The sequence below is a fragment of the Rhipicephalus microplus genome, chromosome 2 (genome assembly GCF_043290135.1).
Source record: "Rhipicephalus microplus isolate Deutch F79 chromosome 2, USDA_Rmic, whole genome shotgun sequence".
Classification (NCBI taxonomy): Eukaryota; Metazoa; Arthropoda; class Arachnida; order Ixodida; family Ixodidae; genus Rhipicephalus; species Rhipicephalus microplus.
The window spans coordinates 289,334,324-289,357,216 of NC_134701.1; the positions used below are offsets into that span (position 1 = coordinate 289,334,324).

The following is a 22,893-nucleotide window of genomic DNA, read 5'->3' on the forward strand; positions in this document are numbered from 1 at the left end:
TATCAGTACATTATGAAGTACATGCCCTATGTTTTGCCCAGTTTCATGCAAAATAGGAGAAAACTTCATTCTTGACCAAAATGGCAAACATTGTTCACTTGTCCTATTGAGGCCTCATATGTTCCTGTCACTTACAAAAACACAATGTTTCCATGACTCTTCATTCCAGGTTTTTTCCATGGTCACACCACAGCACATTTAGTTATACTGGTTGGCAAGATGGAACCATATATGCACATAATTCTACCAAAAAGGGAGCCAAAAGAAACAGAGGTTTACTATTACGCTGACGCTGTAGACAGTGAGCCCTTGGCACTGGTTGTAGACTGGAAGCTGATGTTGTGCGGTGTCATGCTATGAGAGTTCTTCATGGAGTCAATAGAATGATGAGAAACAGACCGTGATGCATTGAGGCTGCTCAGAGTTCCAAGCTGAAAATAAAGCGCGAAACAACAACATTAACAAAAACAACGAGGTTAGTATGTACGTGTTCCTTAATGGCTACTATTCCTCAGTAAAATTGGCTTGCACAGATAAGTATTTTCTAAAAGTTTGCCCTACTGTTATCGTGTCACCACTGTCAAATAAAGTGATGCATTTCCCACATCCTTAAAATAAATCCATAAGCCAATGGGGGCACAATGTATACTGACATTGTATACTACAGCACAATATATACTGACACTAGTTCAATTATGGCAGTAATTATGTGGACACTCCAGGAGCATTTTCGCAATCGCTGCCGGTGTTCTCTGAAGTCAGGTTGCGTGTGAAATCCAAGGCCAATAACATCCATCTGCTTGCATGTTGTATGTTGTATGTGCGATTGAAATTGTTTGAGGGCAACTGACAGTTGCGGCTCAAGCAGACGAAATGCACCAGCTGGCCTGCATTGCGCAAAAGGTCCACGGGAAACCCTGAAGGTAAGGAGGAGGGGCTACATGGCTCTAGCAGGAACTGTGTTCTTTGACAGGCCGAGCGCAGAGGCACGGGCTTTTTTACGGCAGAGATCAGTAGATGGCTGGTCACCTTGTACACTCAATGTGACTTGCAACATGGCAGCGATGCCTTGTCAGAGCTCCAAGATCACTCCTAGCTTGTGCATGCCCTTATTATACAGGTCCTTTGAGATTCAAAGAGTGCCTCGCTAAGCCTACAGCATTGATTATTTCAGTAGTTTTTCGAAAATGGTGCCATATTCACACAAGTGGTTTGTTGTCAAAGCTCAAGGACATAAGCCTAAAACAAACACAAGCACTGGATAGTAGCTAACGAACTACAGAGCACATGATGGTCACTTGATAGATTCCAGATGGATAGCGACTGCTTTCGGCAATTTTTTTTGCAGTTCTTTAAGATTCATTGAATAAAGGTTTGACTGTACCTCTTCTACAAATCCAAAAAGTAGCTACAGTGGACTTCCGTTAAATGAAGTTCTGTTAAACGAAAAAGCCACATAAACAAAACTATCTAGGCACATTCGGTTGGTCTCCTATATATTTAATGATAAAAAGTTTTGCGTAATCGCAACATATTTCTTAGCTTACGTCGGTGAAATGAAACTAAAACGGGCAAAATCCATGAACAGCGGAAGTGGCCACGGCAGCCTAGCAACGATGAAACAAATATCAAAGCTAGCCTAGCCAATCCGATCCAGCGATTGCACATGTCAGCGCACCCAGAGCAGCAATCGACGTCTTGTCGTGAACTTGAGGAGACAGCCTTGAAGAAGCTAAAGCTAAAGCTCAAGACGAGGACCTGTGCTCAAGTAGTAATGAGATGTTATGTGATCTCGAGCCCATTTCAGTGGCTGTCAGTGCAGCAATTGATGCTGCCATCCTGTTGCAGCGCTACTTTGAACACAATGGTGGCACAGAGTTTCGGCCCAGCCTTTCAGCAATGCACTCATACTATGTGAGAAAGTGCTTGAACAAGGCCAAGAAAACTGTTATCACGTCCTTTTTTCCGAGTAAGCAATATTAGAAACATTTTTCTTTCTTAACTACAGGAGTATTGCGTACTTCAAAATGTTTTTGTTCAGTCAGCCACAGTTTGTGCTTTTCAAATAAAGTCATATTTCATTAATTTTGTCGGTTTTGCTTAAATGAAACTTCACATAAATGGAACAAATTTTCTTGCCCCTTCGTGTATATATATATATATATATATATATATATATATATATATATATATATATATATATATATATATATATATATATATATATATATATATATATATATATATATATATATATATATACACACACACATATATATTCTATGTACATGTGTGTATATATATACACATGTACATAGTGCAGGTAGTGTGGCTCAAGTTAGGCTTAGATACAGAAAAATGTTGTCACACTCACCTTCAATTTTGCCATGTCCTCAAGTTTTGTGATGTCTGTCAACTCCTGATAATTAGAATACACAATAAGCCAAGCAAACACCTGAAAAGAAAAAGAAAACAGCCTCTTGTAGCAAGTCAAGACAATTGAACATCACCGTTAGCAGAAATACAGCGACATTTTGCTTTTTGAACACAGGTTACATGCAAGCTACTCTCTTTATATGCATTTTGCTCAGACTGTTTTGCACAATACTTTAACAGTGCATAAGTCCTATGATGCATAGGCGTGGCACGTTCTTTTGGGGTCTCTAGGGCGCACAGTGGCCATGTCTCTTGCCAATCTTGTTCAGCTCCTGCCCAGTACTTTACAACCACTTCAGAGATGGTTGCCTTGCAATTGGCTTGCCACCACTTTGTGTTCTTTTCACTAGGTGCTTAGCCTTTCGATCCTTTGATGAACCCAGTACAATTATAGCACACAAACAGCTTACAATTACCTATAGTACGAAAACAGCAACAGCCACCAGAGGCCCACCCAACCATGACAGGAGTAAGGAGGAGAATTACCCTCAAATAATTGCTCGGATTGTATGTCCCAAAACTACGATATGATTATATGAGACCGTGTAGTGGAGAGCTCTGGAAATTTCATCCACCTGGTGTTCCTTAATATGCGCCTAAATCAAAGCATATGGAGATCTGACACTTATTCCTCCATCAAAAATGCAGCCATCTTGTCCAGAATGGGTCATCAGTTTAACTCCACAGCCACTACTGGCCGCGAGATCGCCAGAGTCGTCACCTGGCAGCAACTGACCAAAGTGGTGAAGTGTGGATTGTTCCGTGCGTCGTCTGCTAGCTACGTCCTGTTTCTATGTGTGCGTATGTCATGAACATTCTCAAAGTGTGGTTTGTCCGGTCATGTAAGTGCGAGCGTAACTGTTTCTACGTATGCCTGAAACGACGTATGAAAGCATTTGGTCTTGCTCGGCTGCTAATGCATGGTAATAAGATCGGTAAGTGCAGTTTTCCAAAGTGCTGTTTATTATCGTCGTAACCTCCATCCAGCAGAATAATTTCCGAATGGGTGCCGCTTTCTGTTTTAAGCACATCGTAAATGCTCTTGTCATTCTCCCAAACATGAGGACTATTAAATGGTGTGTGAAGGCAGCGTTTTAGAGCGACTCGGTTGTAAAAAAACAAAAACAGGCTATAGGCCATGCACTTGCGCATTTGTTAGTAGGTGTACAACAACGGCACTGTAGTTTACCGATCATGTGAGGAGACCTAGTTGTGCTTATCTGGCCGTGGTACCACTGCATAGAAATATTACTATCACATAAACTGTGACACATCGGTACTTAAATGTACTTAAAAAATAGTTACCGTGCGAAACCATGTGCTTAGATTTAGGGACGCTTTAAAGAGCCCAGACGATAAAAATTAATTCAGATGGTGTGCCTTATATATTGTTGCGTATGAATATAATGTCGTATGATTTCACTGAAAATTGCGTTTTTTTACATCGTCTTCAGCGTTGGTGTGGCATTGTTAGTGACCAACAGAAGACAGTGAAATTTTTTGTCTGAAAAAAAAAAAAAACATTCTTGTCCCATTAACCAGGCCCTTGTTGTAGCACTGTCACGCACGTAATTTATCTATGAAAGCTTTCTGCTGAACTTTTATATAAATTTCTTTATATTCTAACTGGTGCAAGAATATGTGCATACACGTGGCAAACGCAGTGTAGCGCAAAGCGCCGTCAGTCACTAAGCTTTCCTGACTAGCTATAGCGACTGTCCGATATTTTACGGGGAACAGAATGAGAAAAAAAATCATAAGCATACAATATGCGAACGGTGATATTGAACTAATCGCATGGATATTCGGGCTTTTTACGATCTTTCTTTCTCTTTTTTTTTTTGCAGTATGCAGATGACAAAGATGTAAATAAGTAGTTCGTTCACGCTACAGTAGTGTGTAACGAGCGGAATACAAGCTAACCATGTACAAACAACCCAGCAAAGGCGTTATTTAGTGTGAAAGCCTGAAGAGAGTCACCCAGGGCGAGCATCCCTATGAAAGGCAGAATGCGCTTTACTCGCGAGTAATGTTAACGTTGCATAGGCGACGTGCACTGATTCAGTAGAGAAGAGCGCAGACATTAACAGTAAATTCTAGTCAACGCATTTTATGTGCCGACAATCAGCTCAGACCGCACGCAACGAAGCGTTGCTGTGTGTATTTCTACACGCGCTGCCAACCGTCTATCCACACTTTCGCAGGAGGGTGCTGCCACCTATAGCCTGATCTCGCCGTGAATACCAGCAGGGCAGGTCATGCTTAGCATCTAGTCTGGCCATGACAGAGTGTTCTGCCCACACTCCTTCTACAGGACGTTTTTCCATCTTTCTCCTTACACCCTACTCAAGTGCTTTTCTCCACCTCTAGGTGCCCTCCTCCTACATCGCTCACTTCCCTAACATTTCGGACAGCTGTAGTGTACAAGCATTAATAACCATGACACCTCACACCATGGTTTCTCCACTGTTTTAAACTCATGATGATCTCCATGCAAACCTAATAAAAAAACTGCTCAAGCATCATGTAAGACAAATCACTGTAAAGAAAATTGATGTATAAACAGTGCTAAATTAGCCGGGTGCCGCCAGCGTTTGCCGGTGAAGCCAAATTAACTGCATGTGTACTAGTGCAGCTGTTTATGATAGCTTATCTTACTGACCTGGTACGTCTTGCGCAATTTCAGCGGTTCAGAGGTAGGAACTAGTGCATATGAACTATGCTGTCATATATTGGCACTTTCTGCAGGAAGAATTGTAAACATTGATAGAATCTTGGGGGCAATAAATGAAGGGCCATTGGAGGTACCGTATAGCGTGGAATATAGGTCGAGATTTTTTCCAAAAACGTAAATAAAAAGTCACCCCTCGACCTATATACCGGCCCTTGACATAAACCAAGTGATCGTCTGGCAACAAGGAGTTTCACATGCTTTTTGGGAATCAGCATCGACATCGCCTTCCTCTGAGGGCCGCCGCGTTCTCTGCCGACGCCATTTATCTTTTCTTGTTCATTTAGTGTTCATAGCGAGTGTCGACGTTACACTGCGACTAGCCATGAATATGGGGACGCGGTGCCAATTCACCGCCGCGTTTAAAAGCAAAGTTATTGAATTTGCGGAAGCAAATAGCAACATGGCGGCACAGCGGCAGTTTGGAGTGTCCGAGAAAAGCGTCAGGTACTGGCGCAACCAAATTCCAAACTGACGGTGTGTAATGCTAGGAAGACGTCGTTTCGCGGTCGCCGAGCTGTGCACCCGGAACTCGAGGACAAAGTGGCGGATTTCGTCCGCGAGTGCCGTGCCAGATCCCTGCCAGTAAATGCGGAACTCATTCGATCAAAAGCCGTCGAGCTCACCCGTGAAGCCGGTCTGTCAAAGAAAGACTTCAAGGAGTCCATTTATTGGGTCCATCGCTTCATGCGACGCAAGAGATTTGCCCTTCGGCGGCGCATGTTGGTATGCCAGAAGCTGCTGGAGATGTACGAGGACAAATTGATAGAGTTTCAACTCTACGTGAACAGCCTCCGGCGGCAGCATGGCTACATGCTAGGCAGATCGGCAACGCCGACGAAACGCCGGTGTGGTTCGACATGCCGTTTTCCACAACTGTTTGTGAACGCGGGGCGAAAGAGGTGAAGCTTTTGTCGACCGGAAGCGAGCATTCGCGCTTTGCCGTTATGCTTTCCTGCACGGCCGACGGCAAAAGTTGTCTCCCTTCATCATCTTCAAGCGGAAGAAAATGCCGAAGGAGGCCTTCCCACGGGATGTTGTCGTCTGCGTCAACGAGAAGGGGTATATGAACGAGGCCCTAATGCACGAATGAATCCACACAGTGTGGAACCAATAGCCCGGAGTACTCCTGCAGCACCGGAACATGCTCGTGTTGGATGTGTTTCGCGGGCACTTGACGGCATCGGTGAAGGAGGGCCTTCGCGACAGAAAGACGAATCTTGTCGTCATTCCGGGAGGAATGACATCAACACTCCAACCGTCGTTCTTAATAAACCTTTCAAGGACCGTGTGCATGCGCTGTACACCGAATGGATGGCTGGTGACAGCCCACGGACCCCGACAGGCCGGCTGCGCAGGCCACCTCTCGCGACAGCTTCTGGTTGGGTCTCCGAGGCATGGAGGTCTCTGCCTGAAGAGATGGTGGTGCGCGCATTTAAGAAGTCCTGCATCAGCAACACTCTCGACGGCACTGAGGACGACATGCTGTGGGAGGCGGCTAGTGATAAGTGGTCATCGTCGGAGGAGAGCTCCGACAGCTCAGAGGACTGATTAAAGTGAATCCGTGAACTATTCCGCGTTTTTCTTTTTTTTCTTTTTTTTGCTGGTCAAGGTAAGGGGGTCGACCTATATTCTGCATGGTACGGTAATTTCTCACTTATGTGGATGTTGTGATGAGTGCAGACCTGCTCATTTTTCTTTCATGCACTCACATATACAGCATTGATGACATGAATGTGTACATGGCTTTTTATCCCCGAATTAGTCAAGTGTAAATACTGCCCAAATGACTAATTGCGACTAGAATTATTGGATGTCAGACGTTAAAACAAAAAATTTCTAACCAATTTGAAATCAGTATGCAACGGAGGAGCATCTTCACAGAATGGGGTCGGCATGATTCTGACTGGCACAAAAGTGACAGCATTCTTACAGGCCCACTCTCATAAGCATGCCAAACAAATTTATTCTGAGAAACATAGTTCTTTATTACTAACATAACCTTTTATGAATTAACCAAACTCTCCAGCCATTCTTAGTCTATAGCTTATAGGGTCTAGCTTCGAAATCAGCCGGACAGTCACTGCAAGAAAGAGTGAGTGAGTCTCATAATGCAGAGCCAGTTTTTAATTTTATTATCGAAAACGATTGACAAAAAAGTGGCTGAAGAGTTTGTTTTATTCATCTAATTTTTACCCAGCCAGACAGAACTCTGCCAAATATGTTTACATTTAACATAACCTTATTTCTTATTTGTATTTTTATTGCTCATGAATAAGCAATGCATCTGTTGTTTCTTTTTGTTTTTTGTTTTCTTTATGGTGACTAAAAATTTTTGGAGGAAATGTTTTCGAAATAGGACACTCTGAATATTTTAAATTGATAATAAAAAGATAGACTACGTGGTCTCATCAGCTGGAAAGATTTTATCCTCAAAGGGTAAGTTGCAGTGAGAAAGTGTTGGGAAGTCTTTCTACATGAAGTGAATATTACTGCATTACAAATGTAATGTAAATACGAGTAATGATGTGCCCACTGTCTGCCGATGCTATAAACATTTTTTTTCTTACATATGTCATGCAAAGACAAATGCCATACTGAAGCTAACACTGTACTTAGCCTAAAGACTTCAAGTTTCCCAAATCATGGTGTTCACAAAACTAAGAACTTTAAAACTATGACTTCTGAGATGACAACGGACTTACATTTGCAGCAATAAGAAGAATCCAGATGATGAGGACAGCCTGATGGTATGAGTAGTACAGGTCCTAAAAGGAATATATGTAGTAATGGCACACATCAATGGCACACATCAGTGAACCCATTTATTTGCTTAATCAATGTCTCATCAAGGCAAACAGGCATTACGACAAACACTACCACAGAAGACAGGTCCAACATCCCCGCACCAGATGACGTTGCCAATTAAAATTATACACAGGATGTTTGAATGCACTGTCCAGGGATCATTATACAGATATTTTTTCAGATTCCAAGAGATGGAACAAGTTAAATGGCTCTGTTACCATGCCGTTAAGAGATGACTTGACAAGTGTACACAAATGGCATTCTCTCCTTACTTTCTCCAATACCATGGCTCCTGCATATTGCCACAATGCAGAAGCAGCATCAGGACAGCATCCGAAATAAAGTAAACCCTCATTATAAAGAAGTGAACTGGACAGCGAAAAATGCCATACAAGCGATAATTTCATATAAGTTACGAATTAATATAGTCTAAAAAGTATAGCTTAAATCGTGTTATAACTGTGAGGAAGTTCAAATGTGAGACACTCAAAAAGCAAACCTTGACTAAGGTGTAAAAAAAAGCCATTAGCTTTGTTTGCACACGTGCCAAGTTCAAAGATTCTTAACCCGGGAGATTTCTGCAGCAACGGGCGGGAGGGGTGAAAAAAACATTTCATGAAGCAGACAGGTAGGAGGCGCGGGGGAGGGTAGTCCCAACAACTCGCAAACGTAAACATCGGCGTTGCGGTCTTTTAATAGCTTGGAGTGACCGAGCACATGAGGGTAGGGTTTTCAAACTAAGGTGCGAGTCTTAAAGGGGGAGCGCAATACTACCACAATTCCGCGTCATCAAAACAACTAGCAAAATAATTTCTGTCAAAAGAACTGGCCTATGGCTTCCTGAGACACACGTGAGTGGAGAGACGGCACAGATGGCTGCCGCAAAAGCATTGCTTCAAAGCCTCGCTAGGATGCTAGATTCGTTGGAAAGGAACGCCAAAACGCTTTTAGCTTTTTTTCAGTCTTTAATGCCTGAAATCTATCGCAGCATTATCCATGTGCCCTCGAAGCTTGCAGATCGCTATCGCCCCACCGTGACAGCGGTTTAGCACGCGGTAGCTGCGGCCAACGATAGTTGCGTTTTCAATTGCGTGACCTGGCTGGTTTGCAAAAGAAAAAAAGTCTGGATCGCATCGGCCTGCATTCTTGTCAATGTGGCGATATTCCACACAGAAATTTCAATTTAGGGGAGATTTTCATGGCGACCATACAAATGTAGGAAACAGTCAAATTCCGGAAGTCTTCTGGATAATCCTGGAGACTTGGCCGGTATGCTGTCTGTCTCACTATTTTGCAGAGTTCTACCAATCCTCGCTCCAATTCGCCCTTGCAATGCCCAAGACATTCACTTCTGTTCTGCAGCTGACGGAGGTAATCCCAACTCTGCGCCATAGTTCACACTCCATCCAATGGCTCTTTGTTGGGACCACTAAGAACAATGTCAACTATTCCCACATCCACAGCTTAGATGACAACAGTATAAGTAACATTAGTCAATCCAGATGCATCAAAGTTGTCGTCAAATTCTTCGCTGGAAATTCAATGCCCCAACTCATTGAAATCACCTCAAGTTCCGTTATTTTCCTCGAGCATTCACATGGGAAAAGCTGGCATGCGCAAAGCAGGCCACAAAAGAACATATCCGGCACACATAATGAAGCCCTCCCAAAAACGTGCATCCACACAGCCTAGAGCAGTCCAGTATGGATTCGGCACTAAAGTGACTGGGCCCACTGAACTCCGAACTAGGCGACCCACGATGTCCAACACAATAAAACAGCGTGTGGTGTAGGCCGTGCTGCACAATGCCAGTAGTGGGACTTGCAGGTGAGTGACCCTTCAACTAGCATGGGCTGTGCTATGCAGAGTAGTACATTTGTCTGTTTCATTACACACAATTTTTTCTGCGTTTAACTGCACCGTATCCCTCAGCCTTGAACGTAGCCATAGCAAGCAGGAAAAGGGCAACATTACAAGATAAGCTTCAGTTTGAAGACTGTGAGGAAGAGCATGTCATCTTTTTGTCTCCTGCCGCTTGGTGGCGCTCATCCTGCAGCCGGTCTGATTTTCCGGCTCGTCCAAGCACGTTGTGTAGGCTGTGGTAGTGTGATGCTGCGATTCTTATATTTCCTGATTTTATAACTGGTGTTATGTTGTGCCTAACAGACGTGTTGCGTCGCTTCATGACTAGCTGCAAAAGCATTAAAATGTACTGCTGAGAAGCAGCATTTTTCCCGGGGCGCCTGCCGATGATACACGCCTTTAAGTACGGCAGCGCGCCATTCTACGACTTCACAAGTAGCTCACAATTGTGTTCTTGTGTTGTGCAGGGCCTCCTTTTTCAGTAGAGTCCCATAGTGAAAGAGTTTGTGAACATCGTAAACCACAATGCCATCATTCATTATTTCGTGTAACAAATGCACTCACACGAACAACGCTGTTCTCCCTTTGCTCCCCAACTGCCCTGTCCAAATTCAGAAACTAAAGCAATCAACTGTACAGATGGCACCTCCCATTAAGATGTGCAAAACTAAGGCGATCTTGATCACACAAGCCGGCCTGCATGATGAGAAATGCAACTCCCTTGTTTGTGGTGCTGCCTTGTTGCCAAACAGCGAGACCCTGGATATTTCATATACAGACAAGTGAATTCAAGGCAGCTCCATTAAATTTGTTGATGTTAGTGCTGCTGTGAAACGACTAAGAGTGCTGCGCAATGTTGTCTCTATAGCTTGTGACAACTTTCTGTGGCAGCATAGCGAAGGTCCAAGTCCAAGCGCATACTTTTTCACAGCGCTTTTGAATGTAGCTCACGAACGCTAACACTTACATATTACTGTCACGAGGTCAAGATGGGGAGAAAGAGAGCAGACTTTGGGTCCAATGTGAAACTGTTTATTTGGCGGAACTTGTGGCCGATGAACTGAAAGTCATATTACAGCGATACACACTGGCACTGATAGATGCGAACTGAGGACCGGTCGCCCATCAACTGATAAGCGGCGATGCACGTCAGCATTTATAAGTGTGCAGTGGAATATTTAAGCCTTATCAGTGGTCGTCGCGTGAGCTCTGGAATAATCTCGAGTGCTTATGTCTTGCACACAATCTTAACATTGCGATCTAGAATAATTGCGAACCTTCAAGAACAATGAGGTGCCGTTTGCAAATTAGGATCCTAGGAAAAAGTAAAAGCAACGTACCACAGGAAATTTTGGAGGTCTATCACATAAAGAAACAGGGTATTAATTGTGTTAGCGAAACTTCACTGATACTGTACGAGTCGGAAGCACATAATCTAGAGAGTGTGTGTCCGATATCGTTATTGGGTAAGCAATGGCCTGAGCATGTTGTGTATGTGTTGACAAGAAGTGGGTTTATAATAGCCTGTTTCTTCAAGAAATAAACAGCTGTAAGTGAGCGCCCGTCCTGTCTATATGTTTTCTTCTTCTGTGTGGTTGTGAATTTGGTGCGAAGTGGACTATTTGATTCAGACATGTACCAACTAGCCCAACAGAGAATTCTACTAGCACCATAAACCTTGGATGCTCGTGCAAAAATGTTGGATGCACTTGCAAAACCTAAATCGCACGCGAACAGACTACTTGGCATAGTAACACATGTGCAGAAGCTCCGCTTGCGTAGCTTTGGCTGTGCTTCCACAGAAAGCTGTCGTGAGATATAAAGCTGTGGAGAGCTAAAGCAATGTCGAGCCCTGGGGCTGAAGTCCTGGTAATACAACAAAAGCCTCAGTAAATGATCTGAAGATTTTTTGTGTGTGTGTTGTGAATTACTCTCGACGTGATAAAGGCTACATATTTGTACAGTATGATGAAAACATATGTATATAAAGAATAGAAGAAACTACTCATCAAAATTTTTAAATGTTGCTACAGTAAAAAATCCTCCTTTGGGTGGAATTCGAAGTCCTTAAAAAACTGTCACAGGACCTTGAATATCCTTGAATTTCCTCCCTGGAAGCCTACACGAACCCTGGCTTAAACGCCACATGCCTTGAACGCAAAACAATTGATTGATTGATATGTGGGGTTTAATGTCCCAAAAAAACCATATCACTATGAATTTATGAGAGATGCTGTAGTGGAGGGCTCCGGAAATTTCGAGCAGCCAAGATTCTTTAATGTGCACTCATATCTAAGCACATGGGCTCAAAGCATTTTCGCCTCCCATCAAAAATGCAGTCACCACAGCCGGGATTCAATCCGGCAACCTGCGAGTCAGCAGCCAAGTACCTTAACCACTAGACTACCGCAGCGAGGCCTCGAATGCGAAACACTAGATAAGCTTTGTGCAAGTGAAAACGCAAGCTCTCTATTGCTTCGTTCCTCCAGACTCAAGAGCAAGCAATGAATTCACAAATTGGAACAAAATATCTCATAGCCAATGAAACCACAGAAAACGCATTGCTGACGATAAAAGTCTAACGTCATGGGATATCTTTGCTGCATTTGATTAGGCATACAGTCAAATATATGAACTTTAAAAATAGTCAGAGACATGCTAAACGAGATTAGTTATTCTTGCTTTGATCAGTTTCACTTCATGTCTAATGCACAATTCAAAGGCCACTGCTCATACCTTCATTTGAGCCTTCACTTTGTGGTGGCTATATGGTAGAAGTGAACTTAATCCCCACTCCTCAGATCCACATCGCTATCTTACTGTGTAGAAAATACACATTGACATTTTGTAAAACAAGTGCATTAGAAATATGTTCGGAGCATGCGGCCGCAGAGACAGGCAAGCACGGTTGTCGGGTTGACAGCAATGGCCGCACCACGGCACGGCAGGAGACAGAAAGGGGAGACATTTTTGCACATGGCTTGGGTGGAGCTTGCAAATTTAAATTAATTTAGCAAGTAGGCAATGGGGTCACCCTCATGGAGAGAGGAGGATTCAGGCTACTGTCAGGGCTAAAACCTTTTTTATCCTCGAACCACACTGACCATAACCAATGTAGACAACCATCTGTTCATCTCTCTTCAGCCTCTCGGCCCACTGCAAAGTAACTGCTATGCCTGCGGCTGTCATTGTATAGTATTGTTTTATGCCAAGTATCATATGATAGGGCCCATATTTTAAGAAAGGTGGGCACCTTTCTACCCCCCGGATATTTCTGTTGTTATAGTGACAGGTAAATACTAAGTTGTAAACAGACAATACACAGGAAAATACAAAAGCAACTTACATTGCAAATAGAACGAAAGATAATAGCGAAGAATCTCCATGCAGTGAATATGAACATAATTAACAACCAGGGACGAAACTTGGCCTCTTTTTCCTGGAAGACAAAAGACAAAGATCTTGTTAACTTTATTTATTGTCTGTTGTAAAATAACATTTGAAACACTAAATCTGCAATAAGATAATTCTGTAGCCTTTAGAAGTATTATTAGGTGCTCAGAACACGACGCATTTACAAATATATTTGCCTTACGATAAGACTAGTGCTACAAACAATATTACAATATTTTTAGATAATATGTAATAATAATTAGTGGGGTTTAATGTCCCAAGACCACCATATGATTATGAGAGACATGTGGTGTGTGCCAATTCATACCAGAAAGCAATAGAAAAAAAAATAAAGAGTGGCACAAAAAGACTCCAGCTCATGCATTTCCATACTCATGTTGGGGCTATTTCTGGCAGCTTTATTTTCGACAACAAAAAAACGTGTCTCTCTACAGCAGGAAAAGAGATGGGACATAGCCATGCACACAAGATGACAGAGCGCCCCGCCTGTTATTGTACAGTGAAACAACTATGGGCCACAGTGCATGCAACAGACTATTCCACCTTAGTCTCTGGATGACTATTTTTGGCAGTTTCTTTTTTTATTATTTCACCACAAATGTATTTCTTGTTTGACTACGATAGCATGCAATGACACCCAAGGTTTTCACCATTTGTGCAGTTCAGCCACTTAACAGACTCTTTTTTTTTTTTTTTTAGTGGCAGCATGCCCGATAAAATGTGTGATTCAAGTTATTCTTTTGGCTGTCACTGGTTCCAAATATTAATGCATAAATACAGCAATATGACATTTCTAAAACGACTTCAGCAGTAATAATAATTTTTGGGGTTCACTGAACCAAAACCACCATATGATTACGAGAGATGCCGTAGTGGAGGGCTTCGGAAAATATCGACCTTCTCGAGTTCCTTACTGTGCACCTAAATCTAAATACATGGGCCTCCAGCATTTCCACTTCCATCAAAAATGTAACTGCCAAGGTTGGGATCCAATCAAACAAACTTCAAGCCAGCATTCGAGTACTTTAACCACCAGACCACCGTGGCCGCCCCATAATGATATCAGGTCTTTTATGCTGGGATGTCAATATTTCCTAAAATTTTACAGCAACTGCAGAGTGAGCTACAATGTGCATTTACATTTCATATATATGGGCTACTTATGAGTCACAACATTTTACCTTCAACTAATAAAAATTTCAGCAATCACTGCATCCAAGCTCATTAATTTAAATGCTTTCAGTGCAGGAACTCCAAAATTTTGGAGTAAGGCTGTGAGCAGCAAAATATCCGTTTTATACCAAATTAAGGGCAGAAAGAAACAGCAGGAAGTAACTTGTCTGCCTTGAGCAAATGCATCAGCAAACAAATATCACAGTGCAGTGGCCTCAATAAACAGAAATGTGTTAAATGGAACTGCTGCTTAAATGGAACAAGTATTTCTGCCAATATTGGTTTCGTTCTTGTATACTGCACCCATGTTCATCTCTCAGTAAACAGACCTCCTGTTGAAGGGAACATATTTTCCTGGGCCCTTCAGGCTCTGTTTAATGAGAGTCTACTGCATTATGCTTTAGTCTGCAAGGGGCTATCACAAGAGATTTTTGCTTTCTTAGAGTACCCCTCAGGCCCCAAGGAGATAAACTCATGGAAAAAAATGTTGGCAACACGGCTTCAGAGCGTACCGATTGCCTTCCTTACAATGTACTTTATTAAAAAAAGGCTTCAGAATGATTGCTTAAGTTAATACAAAGAAAATATGAAGAATTAAGCATCAATATATTTCTAACATAGAACTGCACGCTTACTGCATGAAAAATGACACAAACGTACAAAACAAGAAGCGTAGCTTTTCAAGAAAAGAAAAAGATGCATATGGAATTAAGATAAGGTACACTTAGCTATAAAGTACTCCCAAATAAGCACAAAAATTTTTCAATATGTATAAAGAAGTTTTCTAAAAAAAGTCAAGATCACAAAAAAAGTCATGAATCCATAATTAACAGGAAGCCTTACCTTTCTCAGAGCCATGACCATCATGACAGAAGTGACCAAGAGTGCAACACTTATCACAAATGATATCACAGAGACAGTAATGAGCAGGTTGCGAACTGAAAAAAAGAAAATGTTTCGAAAAGCATGAGACAATCTATTTATATTGCCACTGCATATGCTCTCAAAGGAATAGATTAAACTTAAAATAATTTATGCCCGCAACAAACATGCTTTACCTCTAAGGTGTGTTCTTTCATCGCAATGTTGATTTGATTGATATGTAGGGTTTAACGTCCCAAAACCACTATATGATTATGAGAGACGCCGTAGTGAAGGGCTCCGGAAATTTAGACCACCTGGGGTTCTTTAACGTGCACCCAAATCTGAGCACACGGGCCTACAACATTTCCGCCTCCATCGGAAATGCAGCCGCTGCAGCCGGGATTCGAACCGGCGCCCTTTCATCGCAATGTAACATAGCGTTCCAAACTTCAAGTATAGTATGCTTAGTAAGTTACAATTTACTCTCACTTGATATAAAAAGATGACAGGAATTTCATGCAATCACTACATCATTAAAGAATTAGGAAGAGACAATGGATTTACAGGATATGTGAAACCTCTACGCACACCACTGTAAGTCCGACATCCAGGCTTATATCATATTCTTTATCAGACACTTTGGGGATGCTTTCATTTTTACGTGATGAGACATGCAGTGCACCATCTCACCAGAGTGGTATCAAATGATCACATTCAGGCAAAGCTCACATTCACAAGACTTCAGTTTGCTGGTTAAGAGCAACTTGGAAAATATGACTGACAGCACTCCTGGCACAAAGCCAAGCAATGCTTTGGCACACTGCTAGTAACACTGACATGCAAGATATTAAGCTGGTGAATTATTCACAGATGTGTATTACAATAATCAGAGAATGCCACTCTCGAAGTAACAAACATCCATTGCCTTAAGCTTCATTTCACGCTAGAAATAGTGCCTCAAAAAGTGATAAATTTAGATTATCCCAGTACATTTAACGTTATAGCTGCTAGCACTTTGTGGGACTTATGGCAATGTCATATTTAAATTTCATTCAGAGATAATGCAGGGTTGCTTACTAAATACATGAGACAACAAATGAAATATTTTAGTGACCACAGCATTTAAACATGCATGCTATGATTTTTGACTGCTATGTGTCATTAAACCATGCTGGTGCAAGAAACTCCGGGCCCAAATACATAGTCTTGTGATAACAAAATTGGCAACAGCACTTTGTTTAATTTATTAATTGCTCCTAATTTCCTTGCATAATAATAATAATAATAATAATAAATAACTACAGCATAAACTTATCAGAAAAATAATTCAGAATGAAGAAGTTAGCAGCAATGAAAATCATAGCGCAATGAGGTCAAAATGACATGGCGCAGTGTTTCAACAGATCATCTCAAAAAATGAAATTATAACGTAAAATTATATGCCAACAGTTGTCTAATACAGTGTTAGCTATTGGCATCCGAGCTTGACATTTTTCGCAAAACTACTTCAGAACTTTTACTGTCTCCTTGATGTTCTTCTGTAGTAGTCTTCCTTTCATGATTCAGCAGTATCATGAAATAATACAATCTTGCCGCCATGCCCGTGTCACTAGGGCGCCAGTAGCCTACGTGCCGCTTCAGGGTTCTCAGTACTTTGCTAGCATCCGTGATGAGCCTGAGTCGCCTGGGTCCCCAGGAATCCAAAACGGCATGCACTGACCCGATTCTATACTTCGATGAAAACAACCCCTGCCCCCGCTACACAAAGACCTTTATGACGCCGTTCAGTTCCCCCAGTGAATCCGCCGTTGTGCACGGGTTCCCTACATTTACACTGAAAGCTGTTATGAGATCACAAGGGTCGCGTGCGCCATAGCTGTCTGCCACCGCCGCCGTTGTCCGTAAGCACTATCGTGCGAAATAGAAAAAAAGTACGTAAATAAAAAACACCAACGACACAATAGGATTTGAACCCGGGTCCCCTGCGCACTAACCCAATATTCGACCCCAGAGCTATGCCAGTGCTTGAAATTACACTGAAAATTGGCCTTAGGCAGGCTTAATGTTGAAAAAAACAATCTCATTAATTCGAGTAACAACGTGTTTTAGAACAGCAAGGAATAACCAGGCAAAACCAGACACAGTGCAAAATGCGTAACGAGAGTGTGGTCGAATGCTCCAACCCATTACAAAAGCTTCAGGCATAATTCTTCATTATCACGAGCCACAGCATCAAAACATTGCACAAAATTCATTGCAAGTGTATAACGGGTACCACACTTTGAAGAATAACAAAAGATGGCATAGTAAATACCTGCTTACCACACAAAATATATGACCATTTTCGGCAGGGTGGGTACCCTGCAGATGTGCTTGTAGCAGTTACATAAAGGGTGTTTAAGAAAGGCCCTGAAAGGCCGCTCTTTCAGCTTTCGCTGTGACTGTGCTGCGCATTCCGAACATCTAATTCCCTACTTCCAAGGCACAATCGAGTCCGATCTGTTAATTGTAGAATGAAACGTACAGCAAAAAAAAGGGGTGCTCAGAGTTTTTCCAACACACAGAGGCCACTAAGTAAAATGGCCGATGTCAACGGACTGCACAGGCACAACGGATTACACAGGAACCACACGGGAAAGCCGGAACTGCAGGGGCAAGTACCCTCCCTGTCTGGCAACCAACTTCTGCAACAGGAAACAGAACCTCGCCGCCGATTCTTCTGTTCTGTTCAACTTGACATTGTTATGGATAAAATTCAAGACTGAAATTAAGTTTGACGGATAATTGCATATGTATGGAGCAGCTCTTGGCATGTTCTGACCAAGCGTATACCTTTTTCGTCAAGTGTTTCGAGATTAAAGGTGAAGAACATGAAGTGACTTAACTAAACATGCAATCTAAACAATAATGTGAGAAGGTTCCCATGTGTGTTCTCACCATAAGCATTTTTCGACTTTTTGCGTTAATCACCTTAAGCATATAAACTACTCAAATTTCATTCTGCATGACACAACTCACCGTGCTGATTGCCACTGTACACGAATAAGAAGCTGAACCCAAAGTATCGGTAATGTGTCGAGCCAGGAGATGCCTCCGCAAGACAGTAGACGTCAAAGACTGTCAGCGTGATCATGAAGATGCTTTCCACCTAAGCGAAAACCAAAAATGGAAAGAAGTGGTGTTAACGGCATGAACTGGGATGCCCCCCCTTTAGGAAGCACTATTTGCCCCGAGATCGACCTATGGGTGGCAGCATTGTCGCTGCAGTAGTGTGGATAGGCGGCCGGTGATGCGAATAAAAATGTTTGCAGTGCTGCTTTTTTGTAAGCGATGTGAACCAATTTGCGGCGAATAAAATGCGTTTACTGCGGCCTACTAGTAACATGTATGTTGTCAATTGCCAAATGGATGCACAAAGCTTGCAGAACGTTACTATCACTTGTGAAACAAATGCGATCAGCCATCAAAAAGGTCTCTTCGCACTTGGCGATCGTCAACGTTTTCGTATAATGTGTCACGTTTCTTATATTTTTTATTTCGAATAATTGAGCTTGTGTTCCACCTATTACGCACTGTTATAGTGTGGCTGAATTTATTCTTTCCTCCATGCATGCAGGTCTTGGATATTACAAAAAATATCCCATAATTTTGGGCGATGGACTAGAAATAACCGTGAATACGCATCCATGTTTTTCTCAATTTATCTCTCAATGAAATGAATGTAGAACAGTTGATATGTTTATTCAGGAAAGCTACACGGCCGACTGCACTTCAGCACGATTGTTCTTTCTCTAATAACAGTATAAAAAGGTACCACTTCAGAATAAAGCTTTCTCCGATTGATTACCTGCATTGCAGTGATGCAACAAAGGTTTCGTTTATTCGATGGGTCAAAAGTATATTACTTTGAAGCGAAGAATGTCTGGCCTCACTAGCACAATTTCGTTTATAACTGTGTTGCTAAATCACTGCATTCACACGATATCTAAAGCTTCTCATGTTAGGGATGACGCCAAGGGCACTTTACGATGTGCTTCAGCTAAGAAGCGGCACCTGCACTGAAATGATCCTGCCGAATGGAGGGTACGACTACAATACACAGCACTCTCGGCATGTGCACGAACTGGTCTTATTGCATTGCATATACATCCGAGCAAGGCCAAATGCTTCTATAGATAGTGCCACGTAAACTAAGTACACGCATTTAAACTTGCGCTAGCAGAGCGAGGCAAACCGCCCTGTGAGGATGAGCATGGCGTGCGCGAACATGCTAGCCTTATGTGGCTAGCAGACGACGCAGGGAGCAATCCACTCTAAGCAAGCTTCAGGCAGTGGCCACCAGACCACGATTCTGCTCGATCTCGAGCAATATTAAAGCGTTGTGAAGTCTTTCCTGATGCACAAGTGGGCCAGCCGACTGTTTTCCTGTTTTCCACACACTACTTATAACCCGATAATTTCCCACAAAAATAATCAGCCAACAATAGTACTCTCACTTATTTTCTTGTAGCGTTTTCATCGACATGTAGCGCAAAGCATCCATGAATACACAAAAAGACGCACGATCTGCTCTTCTGCCAAAGAAGTGACCTAATTTAAATCTGTCAATCAAATCGTAGATCGCAACGAACTCGCCATCGATGAGAAACTCCGATACAGTACAAGCGTACTTTTTCACGGAATGAAACTTTCAAACGACGTAACATTTCGCGACACGATCGACCACTGAATTGAACACACCCAACATTGAAGGCAGGCTGACAACTTACGATTGAAAAGATTCCAGCGATGTAACTGCCGTACTGCAGGTCCGTGAAATATGCTGTTCTCAAGAGCGGACGCCGATGATACCATTTCTGCCGCGATCGGTCCAGTACAGAAGGCATAGTTTCAAATTCCTCGCAAAATACTTAGCAATGCAACACACCAGAAAACGGGGCTGAGTTTGTTGTTGCTTGAGGAGCGGATGTGACACAGCGGATAGGTGGTATGCGGCGCGGCACACACACACACGCACACACACACGCACACACACTATCAACGCCTTCTCTAAACAATGCCTGGGGAATGGCTCGCGCTCCCAGCGGAGTTGGCCTGCCTTCAGTTTTGAGCAAGCGCCGCGCGATGGTGCTCGCGACCGAGACTATTAAGTATTGCGGCTTGGTGGCTAGCGCCATCAAGCCGCAATACTTAATGAACCAAAAACTAGATTTATTTTTTTCTTTAAAGAGTGAGTTTGAGGATTCGTACTTTGCAGTGAAGAGTTTAATTTTCACTCGTGTCTTGACTTTAGCCACCAATCAGATAACCTCCTTCTAGTTAAGTCTACTCGCTTAAAGTCTATTTTGCCCTCCCGGTCCCTAAACCCCAGTGCTTTGAAAAACTCTGCGCCATCATCCTGAACTATAGGGTGAAGCCCTTTACAGAACATTATCAAGTGTTCGGCAGTTTCTTCTTCCTCTCCACACGCACTGCATACTGTGTCTACCCCTTCGTACTTGGCCCGATATGTCTTGGTTCGCAGTACTCCCGTCCTGGCCTCAAACAGTAGAGAACTATCCCGAGTATTATCATAGATCCTTTCCTTGGCAATTTCCTGCTTAAAAGTTCGATAGATCTCTAGTGCGGACTTCTTAATCATGCCCATTCTCCACATGTCAGTCTCCGTTTCCTTCACTTTCTTCTTAACCGATAGTTGTTTTTTGTTTGACCACCTGCTGTTTTCTAAGTATTTACCAGTCAATTTCCTGGTTCGCTTCCTCCATTTTGTATCGACATTCTTCATGTACAAGTAGCTGAAAACCTTCCTAGCCCAACGCTCCTCCCCCATTTCTCTCAATCGCTTTTCAAATTTTATCTTGCTGCTAGCTTCCCTGCCCTCAAATGATGCCCATCCCATATCACCTTGTACTCCCTGATTTGGTGTATTCCCGTGAGCTCCTAAAGCAAGCCTACCTATTCCACGTTGCTTAATTTCTAATCTTGCTTGAACTTCTGATCTCATGCACAAGACCGCATTGCCGAACGTTAGCCCAGGAACCATAACCCCTTTCCATATTTCTCTCACAACATCATACCTATTGTAATTCCACAGTGCCCTATTTTTCATCACTGCTGCATTCCTGTTATGTTTAGTCGTCACGTATATTTCGTGTTCCCTCAGGTACTCGGTCCCATTGCTTATCCATACGCCCAGATATTTGTATTTATCTGTTATCTTTAGCATGACCTCTAGTATTCTAAGCTCACTACCTTCGTTATCATTTGAAATTATGACAGCTGACTTTTCCTTACTGAATCTAAAATCTAACCTGTCTCCCTCGTTACCGCAGATGTCCATCAATCTCTGCAAATCTTCCTTGTTGTCGGCCATTAGCACTATATCATCTGCGCACATTAATGCTGGTAGTGCCTGATCAATGAGTTTTCCTTGTTTGACTAAAGAAAGTTTGAAGCCCAGTCCACTTCCCTCTGATATGGCCTCTAATCATTGTAGGTACATCATGAATAATAAGGGTGACAGGGGACACCCCTAACTAAGCCCCCGTTTTACCCCTGCAGGCTTGGATACCTGTTTTTCCCACTTTATAACTACCTTGTTACCTTTATAGGTACCCTTTAAAAGATTAGTGACTACATGTTCCATGCCTAGTGTGTCCAGTATTCCCCACAATTCCTCTTGAACACGCTATCGTACGCTCCCTTGATATCCAAAAATGCTAGCCACAGGGGCCTGTGTTCCTTTTCTGCTATTTCGAAGGAGACACCCACGGAGGAAGGAAAAAGGTTCCTTCCTCCGTGGAGACACCCCTACTTGAGTAGCGCCACCACCATAGTTCCGACGAGCGCCGCTTCCGAAGTGACCACCGATAATCCGGCAGGCAAGGGAAATCTACCTTTCCTTCCTCCGTGGAAATCTAGGAGGCTATGCGGCCACAGCAGACGCTGTTGTCGCTGTCGTCGAAATCCTCTCGACTGGTCACTAGAAGCCAAAATGTAGCCAAGGCCAAGTCTGCGCTGACGAAGTCGGCGAAGTGCTGTGTTGTTTACTTCATGACCTACTACACTCCTGACCTGCCCAGAGAGCACCTCTTCCAGCGCCCACGTTCTAGTTCATACCTTCTGCCGCTAGGGCCGTAACTTAGGAGCACTGTGGCGCTAGTCAGCACCTGTTCGCTGACGTCAGCTTGAGTGTTCGTGGTCATATTTCGGCCAACAGAGCACTCATATTGCGTAATTATTATGCACTAATGAAAAATAATTTTGAAACAAATATTTCAAAAGTCATTCACAAATTCTTTGCAATTAAATGGACGCAACATCACATATGCTGTCCTACACTATGTAAGTCTACGGATTCTCGCATTTGTCCACCAGTGTGCAATAAATTTTTCGTCACACTGAACAGCTTACTTGACCAGTCATCTAAGTGAAAAAATAGTCACATATATGCCGGCTGTTCATCACGGAATGCAGCCGTTCTTACTCTAGCGCCGTCCAAACAGCCGTAAAGTAGCAGACGAACAGGTTATAGGTAGCGCCACCTACGGCGAGCGATTGAACGAGAGCGGGGACACGCGCTCCCATAGGAACCCCGCTATCTG

At 42.8% G+C, this 22,893-nt stretch overlaps 1 protein-coding gene across 1 annotated transcript; it reads right to left on the bottom strand.

The window, feature by feature from the left end:
• On the bottom strand, positions 1-20,308 carry LOC119177865 (uncharacterized). The gene is made up of 7 exons (XM_037429055.2): positions 20,059-20,308; positions 18,308-18,437; positions 15,269-15,363; positions 13,185-13,277; positions 7,873-7,935; positions 2,375-2,455; positions 1-431 (listed from the first exon to the last, which is right to left on the bottom strand). The coding sequence occupies exons 1-7, from the start codon at positions 20,173-20,175 to the stop codon at positions 282-284; spliced, it is 729 nt and encodes a 242-aa protein (XP_037284952.2). The 5' UTR covers positions 20,176-20,308; the 3' UTR covers positions 1-281.
• Positions 20,309-22,893: the final 2,585 nt, after the last annotated feature.

Bases quoted from the DNA above. Each gene is read 5' to 3' on its own strand.
- LOC119177865 (XM_037429055.2), bottom strand. From the start codon at position 20,175: ATGCCTTCTGTACTGGACCGATCGCGGCAGAAATGGTATCATCGGCGT. The intron at 7,936-13,184 runs GTAAGTTGCTTT...TATTCCTTTTAG, and splicing joins TCTTTCGTTCTATTTGCAAT to GACCTGTACTACTCATACCA. The intron at 432-2,374 runs GTGAGTGTGACA...CTTTATTTTCAG, and splicing joins AGGACATGGCAAAATTGAAG to CTTGGAACTCTGAGCAGCCT.